This window comes from Nanorana parkeri, unplaced genomic scaffold, assembly GCF_000935625.1.
Source record: "Nanorana parkeri isolate BGI_ZX_2015 unplaced genomic scaffold, ASM93562v1 scaffold1497, whole genome shotgun sequence".
Lineage (NCBI taxonomy): Eukaryota > Metazoa > Chordata > Amphibia > Anura > Dicroglossidae > Nanorana > Nanorana parkeri.
In genome coordinates this window covers 179,390-199,015 of record NW_017307765.1, presented here as the reverse complement: position 1 = coordinate 199,015, position 19,626 = coordinate 179,390, and the positions used below count along the sequence as shown (strand labels likewise).

Sequence of the window (19,626 nt, the reverse complement as noted above, 5' to 3'; positions counted from 1 at the left end):
AAACGCTTTAAAAAAATGCAAATGATGTTCCCCCTTTTTTTTTTTTTTTTTTTTTTATTATAACCATGTTTAATTAGCCCAGCTTGTACTATTGAAGGCAGACGTTCTCATTCCCAGATGATTTAAGAAAAGATATTGTAAAACAAACATTCATTTCTTCTGAACAGGGAAAGGTAAGTTGATGCAAACTAACATTTGCTAAAATGTGGCAAACATTCTGCTGTGCAGATTAGGAGAGTACCGAAGTGACTGGCTGCGTGCTTGCTCTTCATTAGTAACTCGCAAAGTAGTGAAGTCAGAAATAGCAAAGAAATTAGCAATTTGAAAAGTTCCCTCAGAACAAGTCTCCTTTTACACGTGCTCGGTTTTGCAAGATGTGTTTTTGAAAGGAAAAAATGGAAATGCATAAAAAAAAAAAGCTGTCAACCCACAACCCCATGTGGGCTGTACAACATTCTTACAATGCACGGCAACACATCTGAATGTGAATTAAGGCCTCCTTCACACCTGTTCAATGTCCTGTGGTGTGTTATAGTATGCACATGCACCTTTTGTCTTTGAATGCATAGGTGTGAAGCCAGCCTAGCAATGCAAATGCACATTAACGCATGTTCAAATGCATTGACCTGCGTAATTAGTTGCATTGATGTGCATCTTGGTGTGCTTTGTGTATTTCTTCCAGATCTGTGCAGTAACCCAGAGTAGAACTTTTCCTGTGTGAAGGCCAGACAGTGCTGCTCTCTCTCCTTGTGCATCCTTGTCTTGTATCCACCCTCCTGTAGTTTTCTGCAGGCAGCCTGTAGAGGGTGGACCTGCTGGACACCTCCCGCAGCCCTGCTCTCTGTACAGGCTATATGTAAAACAGTATTAAGTAATATCTGGTATGTAATGGGGGCACACAATCTGGATGTATATCCATTGTGGATATTGAGGAATATATGTAAAGTTTTTGTGTCGGAGTTCAGCTGTTAAAAAATGGCTGTCTTGGCCTTTCTGTAAAATCAATTAAATGCATCTTTCTTTAGTTGTCCACTCCCTCTCTCTCTTTGTCGAGTCCAGTCAATGCCTACTTTCAATTTTTGTTATTGACAAATTATCTAAATAATTATTTCATAGCAGTTAGATCTATTTTACTGGTTTGAGTAGCATCATTTTTGAATTAATCAAACACATATACACAAACTTGCATATCGTAGACATTTCAATGTATGTGGAGATGTGAAAGGCAAAAGGTAATAGTGTAATTGGAATTACTAACCTGGACTTTTAATACTAAGAGAAGCCATGGAGTGCATGGGGATAGTAATCCTGAAATACAAGACATATTGTTGGAAGACACATTTCTTTTATACGTATGATAAATAATTATTGATATACAGTTCACTATCAATTTCTACTTACATATTTGGATGTATTCAATAACAGTACAAATGTCTCTAGTGTGTAGTAGCCTATAGCAACCATTTAGGTATCATTGCTGCTTCGCTACAGATTCACACAATGCCTGTGGTTTGAGATGATCTATGTTGACAAACATTTAAACTATAAGACCCTAAATGGTATCTATGGTCAACAACTCAAAATCAATATGAATTTCTATACAGAATTTCCATAAGTTCTATCCTTCTCCTAATAACATAACTATCTAGACATTTGTAAAGATGCCCATAGGAAGTTCTTCCTCAATGCACTGACACAATTTCACTCAAGCCGGTGAATATTCATTTGTTTTACCTTTTAAAAGTAAAGGTCCTTGCTCTGATTTAGTTTCAACTTTACTGGTGCCTACATGTTTGACAAATTTAAACCAGCCCCCTGTCCAATCAGAATGCCTTTACCAGTCTTACTGGACGTTCATATTGGGCAGTTGAATGGTAATTGTCAGGGCTTAGCTATTAAGCCAGAATGGGGCAGGCCCCTGTAACAGAATAGAATTGAGTGAGAAAGGCACTAAAAATGCTTTACTGGATGGTGGTAATAGGTAATCACAAACATGTGGTGTCCACTTTTTGGTAGGACTTTAAGCTTCAAAAGCTCAAAATAGAGGAGTACAGGTTCATCTAAAAGGAAATTTTATACGCACGCACGCACACTATATGAAGAAGAAGGTGACAAGAGATTGTGTCTACGATTGATGCATTTGTGGTCTAGTACAGCAATACAGATTAGATAATTATTCATAACCCTTTCATAGTCTGACAGTGAGCAGACAAAGCCAGTAATACTGTCTGAAAGCTGGATTTAGTTTTCACAATGTCAGCATTTCTTTAAGGGGTTATGTTGGTCTCCCAATTGTGTGGGGTGATCAATTGTGTGAAATGTCTGTGATAACATGCAAACAATAAAAATAATCCTGTTTGAGAAGGGGGAGATCACCCGGCTGCCATCCAGAAGGTGAGATACACAAGAGGGACAATTGTATGCAGGCAAAGAGGGATGATGAGGGGGATGTTTGGGGAGAGTGGGAGCAGAGGGGATGTGGGGAAGAGTGGGAGCAGAGGGGATGTGGGGGACAGTGGGACCAGAGCAGAGATGTGGGAGCAGAGGGGTGACAAGGGTCACAGGTGGCCTCCTGGAGGATTGGGGGTAATAATAGACAGGGCTTGATTTAGCTAATTAAATAATGTGCTATAAACAGGCAGGTTGGGTTCAGCTGAGTGCGCGTATTCATCTGCACTGGTCAGTGTGAATACCTCCGTTACATTGCTGGTCAGTGTGAATACTTCCGTTACATTGGTGGTCAGTGTATATACCTCCGTTACATTCGTGGTCAGTGAGAATACTTCTGTTACATTGGTGGTCAGTGTAAGCATCTCTGTTACATTGGTGGCCAGTGAGAATACTTCCATTACATTGGTGGTAAGTGTAAGGCCTCCTAACTAATTTTATTACACAGGATTTTTGCCACCTTCAACCCATCAGCAGCCACAACATATGTCGCAGGACTCGGCAGAACGTTCATGTAATTTTTTTCTATATATTTTATATAAAATGTGCTTGCACTGTAATTGGTCAATTCTACAATTGACAAATTTGCAAGCAAAAAAAGCACAAAAAGTGAATGTGTAGTTTCATTTTAGTCTACCAGTTTGTCTCATTTAGGTGATTTTGGGGTTCAGTGAAAAAGCCTGTTTATTCTGTGTGCGATTCAGCGTTTTGTTAATGCACTTTAATGGTAATTCTTTTTATGTATTTCCCTAAAAAGGCCAACTAAAATCCTCAGCACCAGGCTCATGATGCTCTTAATCCGGCCCTGGTCATAAGTAGACATAATACGCCAGTAGAGGAAACATAAGGCCATAATTAGGGATGCACCAATACTAGTATCGATATCGGTGCCGATTCCGAGTATTTGGGCGACTACTCGTACTCGCCCAAATGCTCCGATACCTAGCACAAGTACTTCATGGGATGACGAGGGAGCATGAAGCCAGCTTCCCCCTGTACCCAGCCGGAGCTGTCTGGCCGGCCAATCAGGAAGCCGTGCAAGGACGCGACGCCCTGCTTTCTGATTGGCCGGGAAGCTGGCTTCATGCTCCCTCGTCATCCCATGACGAGGGAGCATGGAGCCGGCCTCCTGGCCAATCAGAAAGCAGGGCGTTGCGTCCTTACACGGCGCCTGGCTTCCTGATAGGCCGGCCAGACGGCTCTGGCTGGGTACCGGAGGAAGGCCGCCTTCTCGCTGAAGAGGCCCTGCGGGTGACAGGCTGCACATACTAAGTTAATAGGGGACTTTCTTGTTAATCGGGAAGCCGGGTGGCAAGTCTTTCCATGCTTCCCGGCTAATCAGGAAGCCAGGTGGCGAGTCATTACACGCCACCTGGCTTCCTGAATGGGACTTCCGTTACTCGGTAATTGATATCGGCGAGTACCGAAAAAAATTATCGGTATCAATGCATCCCCAGTCATAATCCAGTGTGCATTTCATCTCACCTGCTCTCTTCTCCTTCAAGAAGTTTTCTGTAGGTTGCAATCTCAATATCTAACGCCATTTTAACATTGAGCAGGTCTTGGTATTCCCTTAAGTGACGTGACATTTCTTCCTTCATATGCTGCACCTCCTGTTCTAGCCGTGCAATATTATCCTGGTAATTTGCTGCTTCAGCCCCAAACTGTTCCTCCATGAACTTCATCTGACGCAGCAGACCTTCATTCTGCAAAGGATGACAGGTCATATCAGCGACAAGATATCCATCATCAAGGCTTTGGGTACTTCGTTTTGTGAATATCTTTAGTCACCATAAACAGCACAGTTTAGAATTTCTATCAAAACATTACTTACTGTTCCTTTCATCCCATCAATCTCAGAAGTCAAACTGTGGATCTGTCGTCGTGAGTCATTCATCTCCTGCTTGGCATGACGCAGTGCTTCATTATTGCGGGTTGCAGCATCTGACAGATCAGCAAACTGTTCCATAGAAATACACAAAAATATATTTATTTAATATAAATATGAATTCTACAAAGTATTTGAAAAATAAGAATGACTTTGAGGTGGTCACTAATGTCACCACTACTATTGTCTACTCAGAGCCTCCAGAGAGCCTAAAGTGATCAAAAAAACGAAAACTGTCGTGATAACTAACATACTGATGGAGTGCATAATTGGTACTATGAAAAGATGAATGCTAATTATTGTTTCTTGCCCATTAGTGATCACTACGCTACAGATTCACACAATGTCTGTGGTTTGAGATGATCTATGCTGTCAAACATTTAAACTATAAGGCCCTAAAGGGTAATTTATGGTCAAAAACTCAAAATCAATATGAATTTCTATACAGAATTTCCATAAGTTCTATCCTTCTCCTAATAACATAACTATCTAGACATTTGTAAAGATGCCCATAGGAAGTTCTTCCTCAATGCACTGACACAATTTCACTCAGGCCTGTGAATATGCAATTCCTTGTGTCGCCACTATAACTAAGCCTTCCGTCTGAACTACAACTCCAAATCTGAACAATGTAACATCATTGATTGCTGGAAGGGATATGTAGTCTTGAGAAATGCATCACATCAAGCAGCAGGGAAATAGACACAAAGCACACTGGGAATCCAGGAAGTTGATGGAAGTGATAGGCAGACGGAAGGCCGCACTCACTACGTAAAAGGGATTTTTTGCAAGCAAGCTTTGATTGTATTATCAAACTCAACTCTAGTATATGCTCCTATTAAAGTTGTGATGTTTTAATAGGATAGTATACACTGGGTCTTTACAACTTCTTTAGTTTTTGCAGGAAACCAGTACTAAGATTGAACAAAATATTGAGTGTGTCATTGCTGGCCCTTCCAGTTGCTTGGCTATCTCTAGATTTCTTAGTGATCTCAAGCAAGGGTTCAAATATTGAAGTCAAACGAAAAGTTCAGCAATGGCAGCCTACATATTTCGTGAGTGCAGGTTTATTTTAAGCAATCACCTCACGGTTGACATCATTTTAAAATGATCATATGGGGCACTTTTCTACCAATGAACTTTAACCAGTCATATACAGTAGAGTTTCTGTGGACCACTTTCTTTGTTCATACATGTTATATATGTCTTTGTGTCATATATGAGAACATGTGCTACCTCGTGTTTGTGTCTATCACCATTTCTGATGTTCAATTTCCCTTAATACCTTGGATTTGTACCAGTCCTCAGATTCTTGCAGATTCTTCGAAGCGATGCTCTCATACTGGCTACGAATATCTCGCAGTGCAGCTGTAAGATCCGGCTGCTTTGTAGCTGTTTCAATTTCCAGGCGAACTGATGGAGCTTGCACTGACACCTGCATGTCTTGAAGTTCCTACATTTGAAAAGGATTTAATACACAGTAAGAGATTGTATAGAATGTATGTTTCTTATGGGACAGCAATGGATTCCAGAGCAACCAATCATTAGGTGCCAGCACTATCACATGGGATGAAGGTGAGTATGTCACATGTGTCCCCAGGCCCATACCCAGAAGTATTCGATGTTTGTTTTCACTTCCAGCATATGAATGACCAGCAGGGGAATGCAGTAAAGGTGAATGTGTGATGTTGGTCAAAGTTGAGGTTCACTTTACAGTTTTTAAATCATGAATTGCCACAAACTACGCCACTCTTACATACATACATACATAGACTGCATATGTTGAGAACCTAAAACGTCTGGTAGCAATGGATAATTTGGGCTTTCTGTACTAGTACTACTCATCATTGTCAAATTGATTTAAAAAAAACATTGTTCAACAGCCCAGGTCTAAACAAAATGCATATTAAAGAGAACCAGTTGACCTATGTTCTTGTGAAATGCATGTAGATGCCAGAGTCATTGTCATGACATTTATAAAGTGTATCTCTAACCAAAAACTTTTTTAAATATGGATAGAGTGGGGAAGAGTTAGAAACCCTTGCTGATTTGTATTGCTGTCTTTGGGAAACAGGGATGTGCAGTCAGGGGAGGCAGGTGAGGCAGACTGCAAATTGAATGAACTTTCTGTCGTTAGCGTAATTGCAATGTTTGCTGACTCCCCTTGTCTGCATAGTCTGTACTGCAGTACTTAAAAGCATACTTGATTTTAGCATCAGTAATAATGATGCTTTTCTGGTATGCCTGTTGATCATGTATGTACCCAGGGGCATATTTTGGCAGAGCCTCACCCACCATTACTGGTATTGGCACTGATAACGGTATTGACATTGGTGCCGAAACTGGGCATTTTTACGAGGTCTCGTCCCTGTGCTTGTTGGGGAACTCACAGCAGTCTTCTGGAGACCTCACGATGCTGCATACAGTGCTGGCCCACACATCTCCTCTTTCCTATGGAACCACACTGCCTGCCTCAGGACCCCTGGTGACATGCCGCACAGCCCTCCTAAGACCACCACAGAGTCCACCATAGAGCCCGCACAGCCCTCCTGAGAGCCCGCACAGCTCACCTAAGACCCTGCACAGCCCACCATAAACCCTGCACAGCCCACCATAGAGCCCGCACAGCCCACTTTAGAGCCAGCACAGCCCACTTTAGAGCCCGCACAGCCCACTTTAGAGCCCGCACAGCCCACTTTAGAGCCTGCATAGCCCACCTTAGGGCCCGCATAGCCCACCTAAGACCCCCCACAGCCCAACATAGAGCCCACCTGAGATGCCACACAGCCACCTGAGAGCCAGCACAGCCCACCTGAGACCCTGGAGCAACAAACAGTATGTAGTAGCTTCATATTATTCTGCATTGCTGTATAATGTATTGCTGGGATTTGCTAATAGCACAACCTGTCAGAAGCTGGATACAGCATGCGCGCTGCATCCAGCAACTGACAGGTTAAGCAAAATGTCTTCAACAGGAAGGGGTGGGGCAAATTTAGATTGGGGGTGACCGAGTTTAGTCTTGCCTAGGGCAGGACAAAAGCAAAATACACCACTGTATGTACCCCTCGAGCATAACTGTTTTATGGAAGTTATTAGTACAAGTAAAAGTATAGAATAAAAAAAACAATTATTCGATCAGTCTACTTCTTCTGCCTTTCTACACATTGATAGCACTCTTTGATAAACATTCAGGTGTATACATATTTATATCAAAATTGTGTGTATATGTCTCTAAATAATCTATTTTACCAGGCAAATGAGTCTGAAGAATACATATTTTTTTGTAAAACTGAGATATTGTTCTATTTTTAGTTTGTGATGCTTTTACCAATGTAGGCCTGATTCTTTATTATATTATCACGGCTCATCCATACCTCCTCATGAATTTTCTTCAGGAATTCAATTTCATCCATTAGGGACTCAATTTTTCTTTCAAGCTCTAGACGAGACAAAGTTGCGTCATCCACGTCCTGCATAATAACCAACAAAGAGATTATTAATCTACCCTATCAGTAAACTGCTTATCTACAGTATACAGTATATCTTGTTTGGACCAGTCGTAGGCAACCTGATAGCGATATCTTTCATCCCATTTTCTTTTACCGCAACTTGCATTGGTCCTTGCTCAGCACTAGCAGTGGCACATGTGTAGTAAGTTTAAAGTGTATGTAAAAGCTAATAACCCTTTCTGTTTTTTTTGTAAACTTTATGAGCTGATAACTTCCTGTGGTCTCTGCCTGAATACAAAAAAGAGTTATGGAGATGAAGTGAGGGAGATAAGGATGGGGTCTGTGTTGTTCGCTGTAATGCATCAGAGCTGCGTTGTCATGTCAAAGAGGAAGTGTGGAGCACACAATATTTCTATTACATCAACAGTTATCTTTCTGTTCTTGCAGCATGTTGAAAGGCATAACACATGGGCAAATGTGTATGTACTCCAGAGAAATGCTGAATTAGCTTCTTTTTTTTTTTTAAATGTTGCCTTGGCATACAGTATGCTTAACCTTTCCATTGCTGCATGGCAGAAAAAAAAGGATCACCTACCTCTTACAGGAGCAATCTCTCTACTAGGGATGTCCCAATACCATTTTTCAAGACCAAGTACAAGTACTTTCCCTCAGGTACTTGCCGATACCAATTACCGATACTTTTTCTTAAAGGGACATTTTTTCTAAAGCAATACACACTGATGATTTTAGGGCAGTTTCTTTATAATTGTGAAGACCTATAGCTCAATCCATGATTATACTTGTCCTGATACAAAAAATAATTTGCACCAAAACTGTATTTGTCTGTGCTAAGAAGCGATTCTCATTGGTCAGAATGGTCCCCTGACTGCACTGACCAACGCTTGCAATTCCCGAGTGAAATTCAAAATCCATAGCGCAGGGCTACACTGGACGGCAGTATGAGTTACATATAGTGCATTCGTACTGGCTAACAAGACCCTATGTGATATCATTCGGAGGTGACAAGCTCTCTTCATGAGCCTGCCGTCCAATACAGAAGATACAGCACAGCATTGTGCTGTATTTTCTGTACAGCTCAGGTTGCGACAGCTTACACAGGAAGTGCTGTTCTCCCCTCTGATCCCCGCTCTCCATCCTGAACTGCTTTGCCGTAGTACTTGGTCCCCCAGAAGAGCGGAAGACCTTGAAAACCAAAGTGGGGAGGGAGTGGACCATGGGGGGACAGACCTTGGAGGAGAGGGGCCAGCAGGAGGGCGGACAAGCAGGCTGCTATACAAGTGATCCGAGCAGATCACTTGTACAAGCAGCCCGAACCTATTAAAAAACTTAAAGCACCGGCATAGGTGCTATGTATTGGGGCATTTTCACAAGTACTCATGAAAATGCACTGTAACGGCCCCGATACCGATATTAGTATCAGGACATCCCTACTCTCTACATGTGCACTTCAAAACTGCATAGAATATTACATTTTGTTTGATAATGATTATGATTTTCCAACATGTTTTATCCAGGAATAACTGCAGATGGGACCAAACAAACCTTCCATATTTCACTATAAAAGTATTTTGTTTTTTTTTGTCCTTTTAACTGCATAAATGTTGGCAAGCTGTGATGAAATGTAACACATAAATGACCTAGAACCCCTTTAACATGTCCAGGTTTTGTTATCGCATACAAAGTAACCAGTGACAATAGATATAGAGGAGTTGGCACTGAGAGCAGTTTCTTATACTTCTCATATAAAGCCAGCAGTATATTTAGAAGAATATAAAACAAATTCACTTCTATACCTATTCTATACCTATCTAGGAGCCGCTAGGTAGATAACCTTGGTTTAATAAATGGAAGTTCGAAGATATGCCTGGCTTACCTTCCTGAATAGAACAAGGTTATTCTCTGCATCTTCTCTTTTGTGCATTTCTTCTTCCAGCCTGTAAACAGAAATGAATGAATAATGACATCAAATTACTCGGATGTCTTCTCATTTTTACACCCACAACAATGTTTTAATCAGAAATAGATTTCTTCATTCTAGAATGGGCATGTTTGACAATATAGGTGCATGTAATGTTGCTAGATTAGGAACATCATTACAATTGTCATGATTTTACATTCTGTCAGATTAACATAGGGGCTACTCGAGGCCCACCACTGAAAATAGGCCCAGACAGCCCGAATCGCCTCAGTATGCCTGAGCAATCCGGGCCAGCCAGGGACAAACACAATCAGGCAGAGGCATTGCTGGCTCTCTGATCAGGCATATTAGGTAGCCGCTTGCTCCTAACTGGGCTCCCGTGAGGGGAGACCTGCCTCCCATCCGACCGACAGAACCATCTTAATACGGCCCTGGTTAGAGGCATCGGGCATTTGGTAATCACAAGCTCTTGCTCTGATTTACGAGCTAAGGAGCAGCTCAGTACAATGCCATAAGGTGTGCCCTCTACTGAAATACATAAGAGGAATAATTGCTGCTCGGTTGCCTGCCCTTCATCCACTTGAATGGAATTTTCAATAAAAAAAATTCCCATTTCATTGGGATCCCTTTGTGTAGTGTCAAAGAGAGAACACCACCCAGGCCTGCACACTTTGCTAATAAATAACAATGATTGTGTTCGTATTGGCCTCTAAAATTATTTAAGACATTTGAACCACTGCCTTTCCATAAAGATGTTTCATTGTCTATATTGTTGCTTACGTCTGTTTTCTAATATCTTTTCTGAAGAAAGTTAGGTGTTTATTTGGTACCCTTTATTGGTTAAGTTAAAGTAGAACTGAAGTCAAAAAGTAGTTTTGGATAGAGTAAGGGAGTGTTATAACCCCTGTCATCTTTTGACTTTTTTTTGCCTTCACTTTCTATCAGCTAGCCTCAACAGGAAGTGAGTGGAAATCTCTCTAAAGAGAGGGAACTCCCTGATGGTCAGCAGGGTCGCCATAACTAGTGTTCCCATTAGAAGATTTCCCATCTACTCGTTTTCTGATGACAACCCAAAAGTTGGGATTTTCTTTCATGTTCAGTGATAGCAGTTACCAGGACAAATAGAATGGGTGAATCTCCCTAAGGGGGACATAGACAACAATTCAAATCTGACAGCTGTTTAAATCCCTCTCCACTCTATCCAAAACTACAAAAAAAAAAACGTTTGGCTTAAGTTGCACTTTAAGTTATTAAAGATGCAAACTTTCAGGTTCCCTTAGCTCTTTGTTAAGCTTTATCTATTCCTCAGAGTATCACTAAACTCCAGAGTTTCTGCACTGATCGATGACTAACAAAGTACAATGCTCTACTGCTGCTAATATCGTTTCTGCAAATATTTCTTGCACCATTTTTCTTTTCTTTTTCATTAAATGATAATTAAAAATCACTGGCCTGAATTTTTCAATGCTGTAACTCAAAATGAAGAACTCTGTATCTTTAATGTAGCTATCCCAGTGTAAACTCTGTAAAATTCCTGTTTGGGCATGGCAAAAAGTGGTACAGACATTTTTAAAGGTTAGAATTCCAGCAGTGGAAGCTGTGAATGGTGCACATGTCCTTTAAAAATCAAGAGATCTCGCTGCACTCCTTACCGAAAGAAAAGACCCGTGTGGCCGGGTGGGTGCTTGTAATGACCACGGATGGCACCGTGATAGAATCAGAAAGAGAAATAACGTCACCAGCACCCCAAAGTGTAATCAAGCAATAGTCCATTTATTGGCACATTGCCATTCAAATGCAATATCCTTTAAAACACGTGGTGATGGCTACTGTGTTTATTTGAAGGGTCAAAGTGACATTAAACCCTCAGATTTTTTAACATAAAACAATACTGTAATGTGCGCCTTACTGTAATCCATGGTAGTTTCCCTTCTTCCTTTTAAATCCTCATGTCTTCTCATGCTGGGGGAGAACTTCCCTTTGCAGCTGAGTGCCTCTTCCTGTAGTGCTGGCTCAGGTTGCAAACCTGCACACAGACACCATGTATCCATTTCAGAGACAAGGCAGTCTGCTGCAAAACAGAAGTTCTGCCCAGCATGAGAAGAGATACAGATTTAAAAGGAAGAGCAGCAAAGAGAAGGGAAACAACCATGGATTACAATAAGTCGCACATTACAGTATTGTTTTATGTTAAAAAATCTGAGGGTTTAATGTCACTTAACTGCTTAGTTGACCTGTCATTTTTTAGCCTGCAGGTGCTTAGATTGTTGTACCGGGAGCTGAAAAATATTTTTTGTTGCTACCTGTAGATATACCTATCACCAAAATAGGCCTTTTTCAAATCTTTTCTTTAAAGATGAACTCCAGCCTTTCATTCAGCCTTGCACAGTTAAACAGGCTTGTCTCCTATACTGAAACAGCTCACTCTGATTTTACTCCACACAATGAGATTCTCACAGTGTATATAAAAAGCTGCAGCCAGTCAAACAGAGTCAACCACATTTCCTGGCTAATGGATATCCACCACCATCCAGCGTTTTTCTCTCCAGACTTATTGTCCCTAGCCTGCTCCTTTCATTCATTGGAATTAATTATCTGCCTGCATGACTTGGAGAAACACAGCAACCCAGTGATGTCATCAGGCAGGCAGGGAAAACATGAAATCCAATTAAAATAATTTTAAAAAACATTAGCAGGTTAAAAAGGGTTATTAAATTATCAGAAAAATCATTTTTTGTTTATTTTTTTAAGCTGTATTACTAAAAAAAACATTGTAATGCATATGATGCAAATCACTTATTGGCGGTAGACTGAACACAGCAGGGCAGACAATGAGCTATTACTGAAAATCGCTGATGATTTTCTTAACTGTGGAACTTCTCAAAAGGAGTGTCTACACAGACAGTGAAATGGATGCATGCCAACCATTTGTCTGTCATCCTCGCTTCATGTAACCTGCCTTTGTTTTAGCTCATCTATAATACTCTGACACCATCTGAGATTGATAACAGATAATACAATCCAGCACAATTAGGAATGAAATATAATTATGATGTAATTAAGGAATTGTATTACCCGATTAGTGTCTGGATATCTGGACAGCATAGCTCTTTCAATGAAATAATACCCACTTGTGCTGTCCACCAAACGTAAGTCATTTGTTTTGTATTTTGAAAGGAAACTGCACTAGCACTGTTAAGCGTTTTACTTGGTGACCCAGGATAGCTTGTTTCCTTGGGAAAAAGAAGAGAACAAAGGGATAAAGGCTGCCTGGTAACCAAGCACCTCCTCCCTATGAAAAACTCTTCTCCAACAGCTCGATAGAAACATCTCAACATCACATTTATGCCTTCCATGTTAAGATGGTCATTTCACAGATGCACTATTTGTGTTAGCTATAATATGGCTCTCAAAGTTAGATGAGGAATTAAACTAGCCCAAAAAAAGTTGTAAGGCATGAAGTGAAAGGTTTACCAAGCAAATGCAGTTGTAAAAAAATATAATTTATTACTAATTATAAATTCATGATTTATTTTCCATATATGATACAAGCTCTATTGGGGCAGATGAAGGGAAGGCAACATACAAACAGTGAGCTTCCACTTGTTGCCAAATGCTTGTAGAACCACACCCTCAATAATGGAAGTTTCTGCTCAGTCAGTGGTTTACCTCTCGGGGGCGCTATGTCCCCCTTATACAGTACATCATATACCATTGTCAGGAGGATCTGACAGGGATGTGATACGGTTGTTCAATTTCCTCTGTTATCAGAATATGTAATTTAGCAGATCATTTGTAGCAAGTTATTTAGATTACACTTTTTTTTTATTGCAGGATCAATCAAAGAAAATAAAGTATTTTTTAATACAATAAAAAATGTTTGTTGTACCAACATTACTATATTGGTGCATGATTTAGTGAAGAAACAATAGTGATTAAAGTAATGTTTACACATCAAATGTCCCCAACCCTTGTGCCAGGATTGGAAAACCATGGAGAGGAAAGACCACATTCATTTTATATTATCAGTATTTTTGGCCTAAGGGTGCCAGACAGTTGTGTTTTTGATTCAGATAATACTATTAGCAGTTTATTACAGTATCGTTGTCCACCTATGGTATTATCACATTAACCTGTGTATTAGGACCATGAATACATGAACTCTGGTAAAATGCTACTAAGAGAAAACCTAGAAATGATATGCAAACATAGTGAAAGTTCTCTTACAATGCACGTCTACTAAACGATGTACATAAGCGCTGTTCTATCTAAAGGAACATTAATAAAACACACATGCTTCTCATGCCTTTTAAAAACAATATATGATTACAAAGCAAAGCTTACTGTATATTATTAGCATGTTTAAGCATTTCTGCTTCCAAGCCAGATACTACTGATTAATGCCTCCTCTTACTTTTTGCACCCACAAACACTGATTTTTGTTTCCGTTGCACATGTTTTTCCAGGTGTCTGCTTCGACCAATGAGGAAAGGGTCTGCTTGGTTTTGGCGAGGTGGACATGAGTGTCTTGCTCCTGTCAGGAACCTTACACCCTAGGGGGGGTTAGGGAAGGGCCATATCTGTTCGGGAGATGGACCAGTTGGCACACCCTAGTGCACTTTTCTGTGTGTGTTCAGTTTTTGCGCACACACCACAGGCTTAAAAAACAGTAGAACCTTATTTGAAAAAAATAATATTCAGAATGTTCTGTCCATTTTCTAATACTTAATGGGGTTAAATCAACTATGGATATTGACCTCAGTGATGAAAATATTAGAAGGAATGGGAAGGAAAATTTAGAACTAAATTCTAACAATGAATGTGTTTTTTGTTGGAGAGACTCCATTATTTTCCAAGATTGAAATGTTAAAATCAAACAAAATTTTGCACATTAGTCATGTCTCTGATGGCATTACTGAATGTTCTGATGAGATTTTTCTCGTGAAAGTTTGTTCGAAAATCTACCAGTGTATGCTTAGCTTTATACTAGTTTTGCAGTAAACAGCACTACTGTTTACGGAAGCACATGTCAGCCTCTTTTGGGAAACGATAATTCCGCCCATCTCCATAGGGCACTACTAGTTACACTAGCTACTTCTACATCTAATTATGATAAATTGTTAGAAATTGATCTGACCTCCAGGGGACCTTTCTTTCATTCAACAAATACAAAACACACTTTAGCAAATATCTAAAAAATTAAGACGTAGGCACATTACAGTCTTAAATACAGCATTTAGGAATTAAACTTCTAACCTAGACAGCTATTGCCTAAAATATCCTTTGTGTTATTAACCATGAGAACATCTGTACCAATTACACTGTCCAGGAAATGACTGAACATGATGGACTGTCAATATGAGCATGAGTCAGTCAAATAAGCATCCTTAATATCAGTTTACATATCTGTTTCTTACAGACCACTTCTATCCAAGATGCTAAACACATAGCCGGAACACCTAAATTGATGATTTGTTTTACGTCAAAATCTAAAATAATGGTCATATCACTAGCGTACTACATGGCCCTTTATGTAGAAATTTTAGGTAGTTATGCAAGCTGTCCTAAAGAATAATCAGATCACTTAAAGGTTTTCTTTTTTTACGTACTTGCTTAGAGTTATACTTTAACATGGTAATCTGACTGTATAAAATTAAGATATGAATAGAAAAAGGATCAGGATTAAAAACAAAACAACATGCTGGGTAAAGTTTACTTGTGCAGATGTTGTTGAACATCAAATCCCAGCAGTCTATGGCACAAGCATACCTGGAGTGTACAGAAAAATAGCATAAGAGATGATGTCCATACAGTTGTAATTCATGCATCTAACTAGCAGAAATTACTTTTTTTTTTGCATGAATAATTTTAGTAATATCAGTTGTAGTCATAATAATAATATACATAGCACATGGTGCTGGGTCTACTGCTGTCTTTTTGTAGAGCCCAGTGCCATTCCCACACCCTGCCCACCCTAGAGACTCTCACCTCTGCTTAAGCAGGTTCAGGTCATCTGCCAGGTTGTCTCTCTCCACCTGAATGTTGTCCCTGTCCTTGCCCAGGGCATCCAGCTGTCTGCGGAGCTCCCTGAGCTCTTGCTGGCACAGATCAGCTGCCCTGGTGGGTTCCTTGGACCTGGCTTGGTTGATCTCTGTGACTAGCACTGCATTTTGCTGCTCTAGGTATCGGACCTTTTCTATGAAGCTGGCAAAGCGATCATTTAGTTCCTGCAGTTCAACCTTCTCATTGCTGCGGGTGGTCAGGAACTCTTGATTGAGGGCTTCAGCCGCTGAGAAGTCCACTCGGTCCAAACCGACTCGGATTGGAGTGCTGGACCTTACTCTGAAGGCTGAGGATGAGGAACGGCTAGCGGAAGCCGAGGGGCTAGCAAAGTGCCTGGAAGGTGAGAACCTAGAAGAAGAAGAAGAAGAGTAGGACATAGGGGACAGAAGAGGAGCACCAAAAGTACGGCGGTAAGAGGTGGATGATGTGGATCTTAATCCAGAGTGGCTCATGATGAGAGAGGTGCTTTCTGCTCTCTAGTACTCTTGAAAGATGCTTTGTATTGCTTATTCTGGGATGCTGAGAAGAAAGACTGGGACTCCAGCGAGCTGCTTTATAAGGCAGCCTGGATCATGCAGTGACTGCCCCTCCTTATGGGACCATGCTTCTATTATGAAGAGATGAGGGAGGAGGGAAGGTTGTGTCTCCATCCTACCACACCCAGTAATGCTGAGCTGCCTGAATCTCTTGCCAGTGCTGCTGAAACAGAACTTGGTGACTTTCTTTATGCTACATTACAGAAGTCTGGCAGATGATATGGCAAATTCACAGTAACTAGTACTGTGTAATAAAGCAATATAATTTAAAATATCTGCTCTACACATTCAATATTTGAACACAAAGCCAGCAGTTTACATTTTAAGTTATAACAGATGTTTAAGATATAGCATTATTATGCTTTTAGGTTTGTAGTCAATTATGCATTATTATGTTAATATTATTATTATTATTATACAGGATTTATACAGCTCCAATAGATTGCACGACACTTTACAAAACAAAGGGAGACAGAACAGTTACAATACAGTTCTAGAGAAAAGGGTTGGGAGGGTCCTACTCATGAGGGCTTACATTCTAAAAGCTTTAGCCCAGTTATGCAAATTTGAGCTGATTAATTGGTTTAGGTGGATTCTCAAGTTGTTCAGTTAATTTTACAGAGCAGCGCTGAATGCCTGAGCACAAAAGTAGATAGATATTAATCAGCTCCATCACAGGAACATGGGGAACAATTTCTAAAATCACTACCTTCTCCGTGCTTGCCTGCAATGCAGAGTGATCCCTATTAATTTCTATATTGAATCTTTGTAAAAAGATTGTATGTTCACATGTCCTTACCTTTAAACATGATTATTTCTGGTACAATTAAAGCTCTCTCATTAGCAATAAAGGCTCCTGATACTTAGTTGCATCATGTAACCTCTTGCTGACCACTGACTCATTTGTAACACACTGGTTTCATTGTGCTGCAAATAAAACAGTTAATAGGGGTTAATCTTATACTACTAAGTGGTTCAAAATCTTCTCAGAATAGCCTTGCTGGAGTAGTTCACTAGGCGCTTCTGTACCACAATTTTAGCCAGGTACTTGTTATCTTGGTACAGTTATCTATGGGCACCATCTGTTTTAATTGTCCTGACATTTCACCTGATAAGTGCATTTTCAGGGTAAGGAGGCTAAGGGGTAAATTATAGTTAGTCAGGGAAACATTAAAGACATAGGGGTTGGCAGGTAAAATCACACCAAGTGGCGAAAGACACGAGCATTGGACACACCCAGAAGAACCAATTATCTGTCGTAACGCTCCATGAGAGTAAAGATCTGAGGCAAGGGTGGCAGGACAGGTACTCTTCTTTTGCCAGGACTTGTTAATTTTCATTTTTGTAATAGAGTCATTTTAGGTTTAGGGAGAGGAATATGGATAAGGATAGGGTGACTGCTAAGGGTTAATTTCCAATGCAAGCGTAGGGGTCTGGTTATGTATTTATGCTATCATCGCAAGATCCGTTCTTCATGTCTGTGGATTGTATATGTTTCCTTGAGCTTTTTTAAACAAAAACATGAAATCTTGCATTCAAAATAACATGTTGCCCTGGCTTTATTGTACCAGCCTTTTGTATCTTTAGGTTTGTCGGGCGCTGTCTTCATCTCCTTTGTTAGGACCAAGACACAAAGTACATGTGGTAACATGCCTCATCATCTCTTTTCACACTAGGCAGGCCACTGCTTTTGATGGATTTGTATCTATTTTCCAGTTACAATGTCTACATGCTTAATGTTTACTATACAGCAATCATAACTTTAATGAGCATAATAAACATGAAGATAAAAAAAACATGAAAAGAACTTTAAGTCTTCACCTGTTACATGATGAAAAATTAGGATCTTTCTTCCAGTCTTACCTTCTTATCTCCATGCTGGCATTTGCTAATCTGGATTATGGGCAATCAAACATATGCAAAATTGTTGTATAGAAACATTTGTAAGGCCGTGGATGGCCGAGCCCATCTCACACCTCAGACTTAGCTCCTGTCTGTAGGAAATCATATATTGTAAGTGTGAATGTTACTTTAGCTTGAGTGTAGACATTTACATTAGTTCCATTGTATAGTGCAAGTCATTGCCCAGACATGGTTTTGTAGCTCTCATTCAACTGTGCCAGTTTCCCCAATATTGGCACTATATACCCATAAAAAATTGCTATGCTATGCACATGTACTGTAAGTATTTGCCAATCTGCATGGTAAAGTAGGCGTCTAGACAGAAAGGGATCATTTTGACGAAGTTAGCTTGAACGTGAATAGCAATATATGTGAAGCAAGAATTTCTGTTTTAGCAAACTAGTCAGTCATACTAGAGGTGATGCATCAAAACACAGGTACATTTATTTCCTCTAGTTTTTGTTTAATAGATTATCGCATTTTCAGATTAGCCCTGCTAGATAACATACCTTAGACCAGGGGTCTCAAACTCATTTGACTCTGGGGCAGGGGCTGACTGGCAACTTTTAGCCCAGTGCGGGCCCCTTGACGGCCGCGGGCAGCGGCCGTTTTTGAAGGCAGCAGAGAGGCCCGGGGGGCAATTGCCACCCTGCCCCCCGGCCCAGTCCGCCCCTGCTCTGGGGCCACTCGACAATTTTTTTTCTCCCATGAGGGCCGGTTTGCCAAATTTTATACATCAAAATAAAATGTAATTATATCCGGTATGGTACTACGGACCCCAATACACACACAATAAAGCCCCATTCATATCTCTAAATGTAGGTGCAATTAGGGATTCCTACGTCAGGAACTTGCGTTTTCCTACAGTAGGAATCCCTAATATGGTGTTTACAAGTGGCAGCTGTCACCTATTCAAGTTAATGATCAATGACAGCCGCTGCATGTAAACGCCTGCACACCACATGTAATGGTATCCCCCCCCCATACACATTAAAAAAAATACACCCCCCATATAAAATATTAATCCACCCCACGTATAAAATGAAATAAAAATCAAATACACAGCCCCCTCTCCTGCTTACCTTTATGCAGGGAGGAGGATGTGAGGAGCCACGATCGATCCCTGGTGCTCTAGTGGCGATTAGTGAGGTCTACTGCAGATCTCACTAATCGATCCTTTTTTTGGCCTGAGCTCAGAATTGAGCTCCGGCCGAAAGGATCTCAGCGCCGGGAGGCTCAGCTCTGCGGTCCGCATCCGATCGAGATGCAGACCGTGTAGCGCTGCTCCCGCAAGTCAGTTTTACGGTCCGTGACCGCGTACCTGACTTGTCACCTGGCTGTGGGTCACATAGTACCGGCTCGCAGGCCGCAAGTGGCCGGTACTTTGAGACCGCTGCCTTA

The 19,626-nt window shown here is 40.7% G+C and overlaps 1 protein-coding gene across 2 annotated transcripts in view; it reads right to left on the bottom strand.

Moving 5' to 3' along the window:
- Window positions 1-16,353, bottom strand: part of PRPH (peripherin) — a 22,392-nt gene extending 6,039 nt beyond the window's left edge. For both annotated transcript variants that reach the window (XM_018570292.1, XM_018570293.1), the window contains exons 1-7: window positions 15,713-16,353; window positions 9,680-9,740; window positions 7,711-7,806; window positions 5,622-5,789; window positions 4,283-4,408; window positions 3,934-4,154; window positions 1,259-1,308 (exon numbers count right to left, since the gene is read on the bottom strand). In XM_018570292.1, the coding sequence (XP_018425794.1) occupies window positions 1,259-1,308; window positions 3,934-4,154; window positions 4,283-4,408; window positions 5,622-5,789; window positions 7,711-7,806; window positions 9,680-9,740; window positions 15,713-16,239 (1,249 nt within the window). In that variant the 5' untranslated portion in view covers window positions 16,240-16,353. The remainder of the gene's footprint in view (window positions 1-1,258; window positions 1,309-3,933; window positions 4,155-4,282; window positions 4,409-5,621; window positions 5,790-7,710; window positions 7,807-9,679; window positions 9,741-15,712) is intronic.
- Window positions 16,354-19,626: the final 3,273 nt, after the last annotated feature.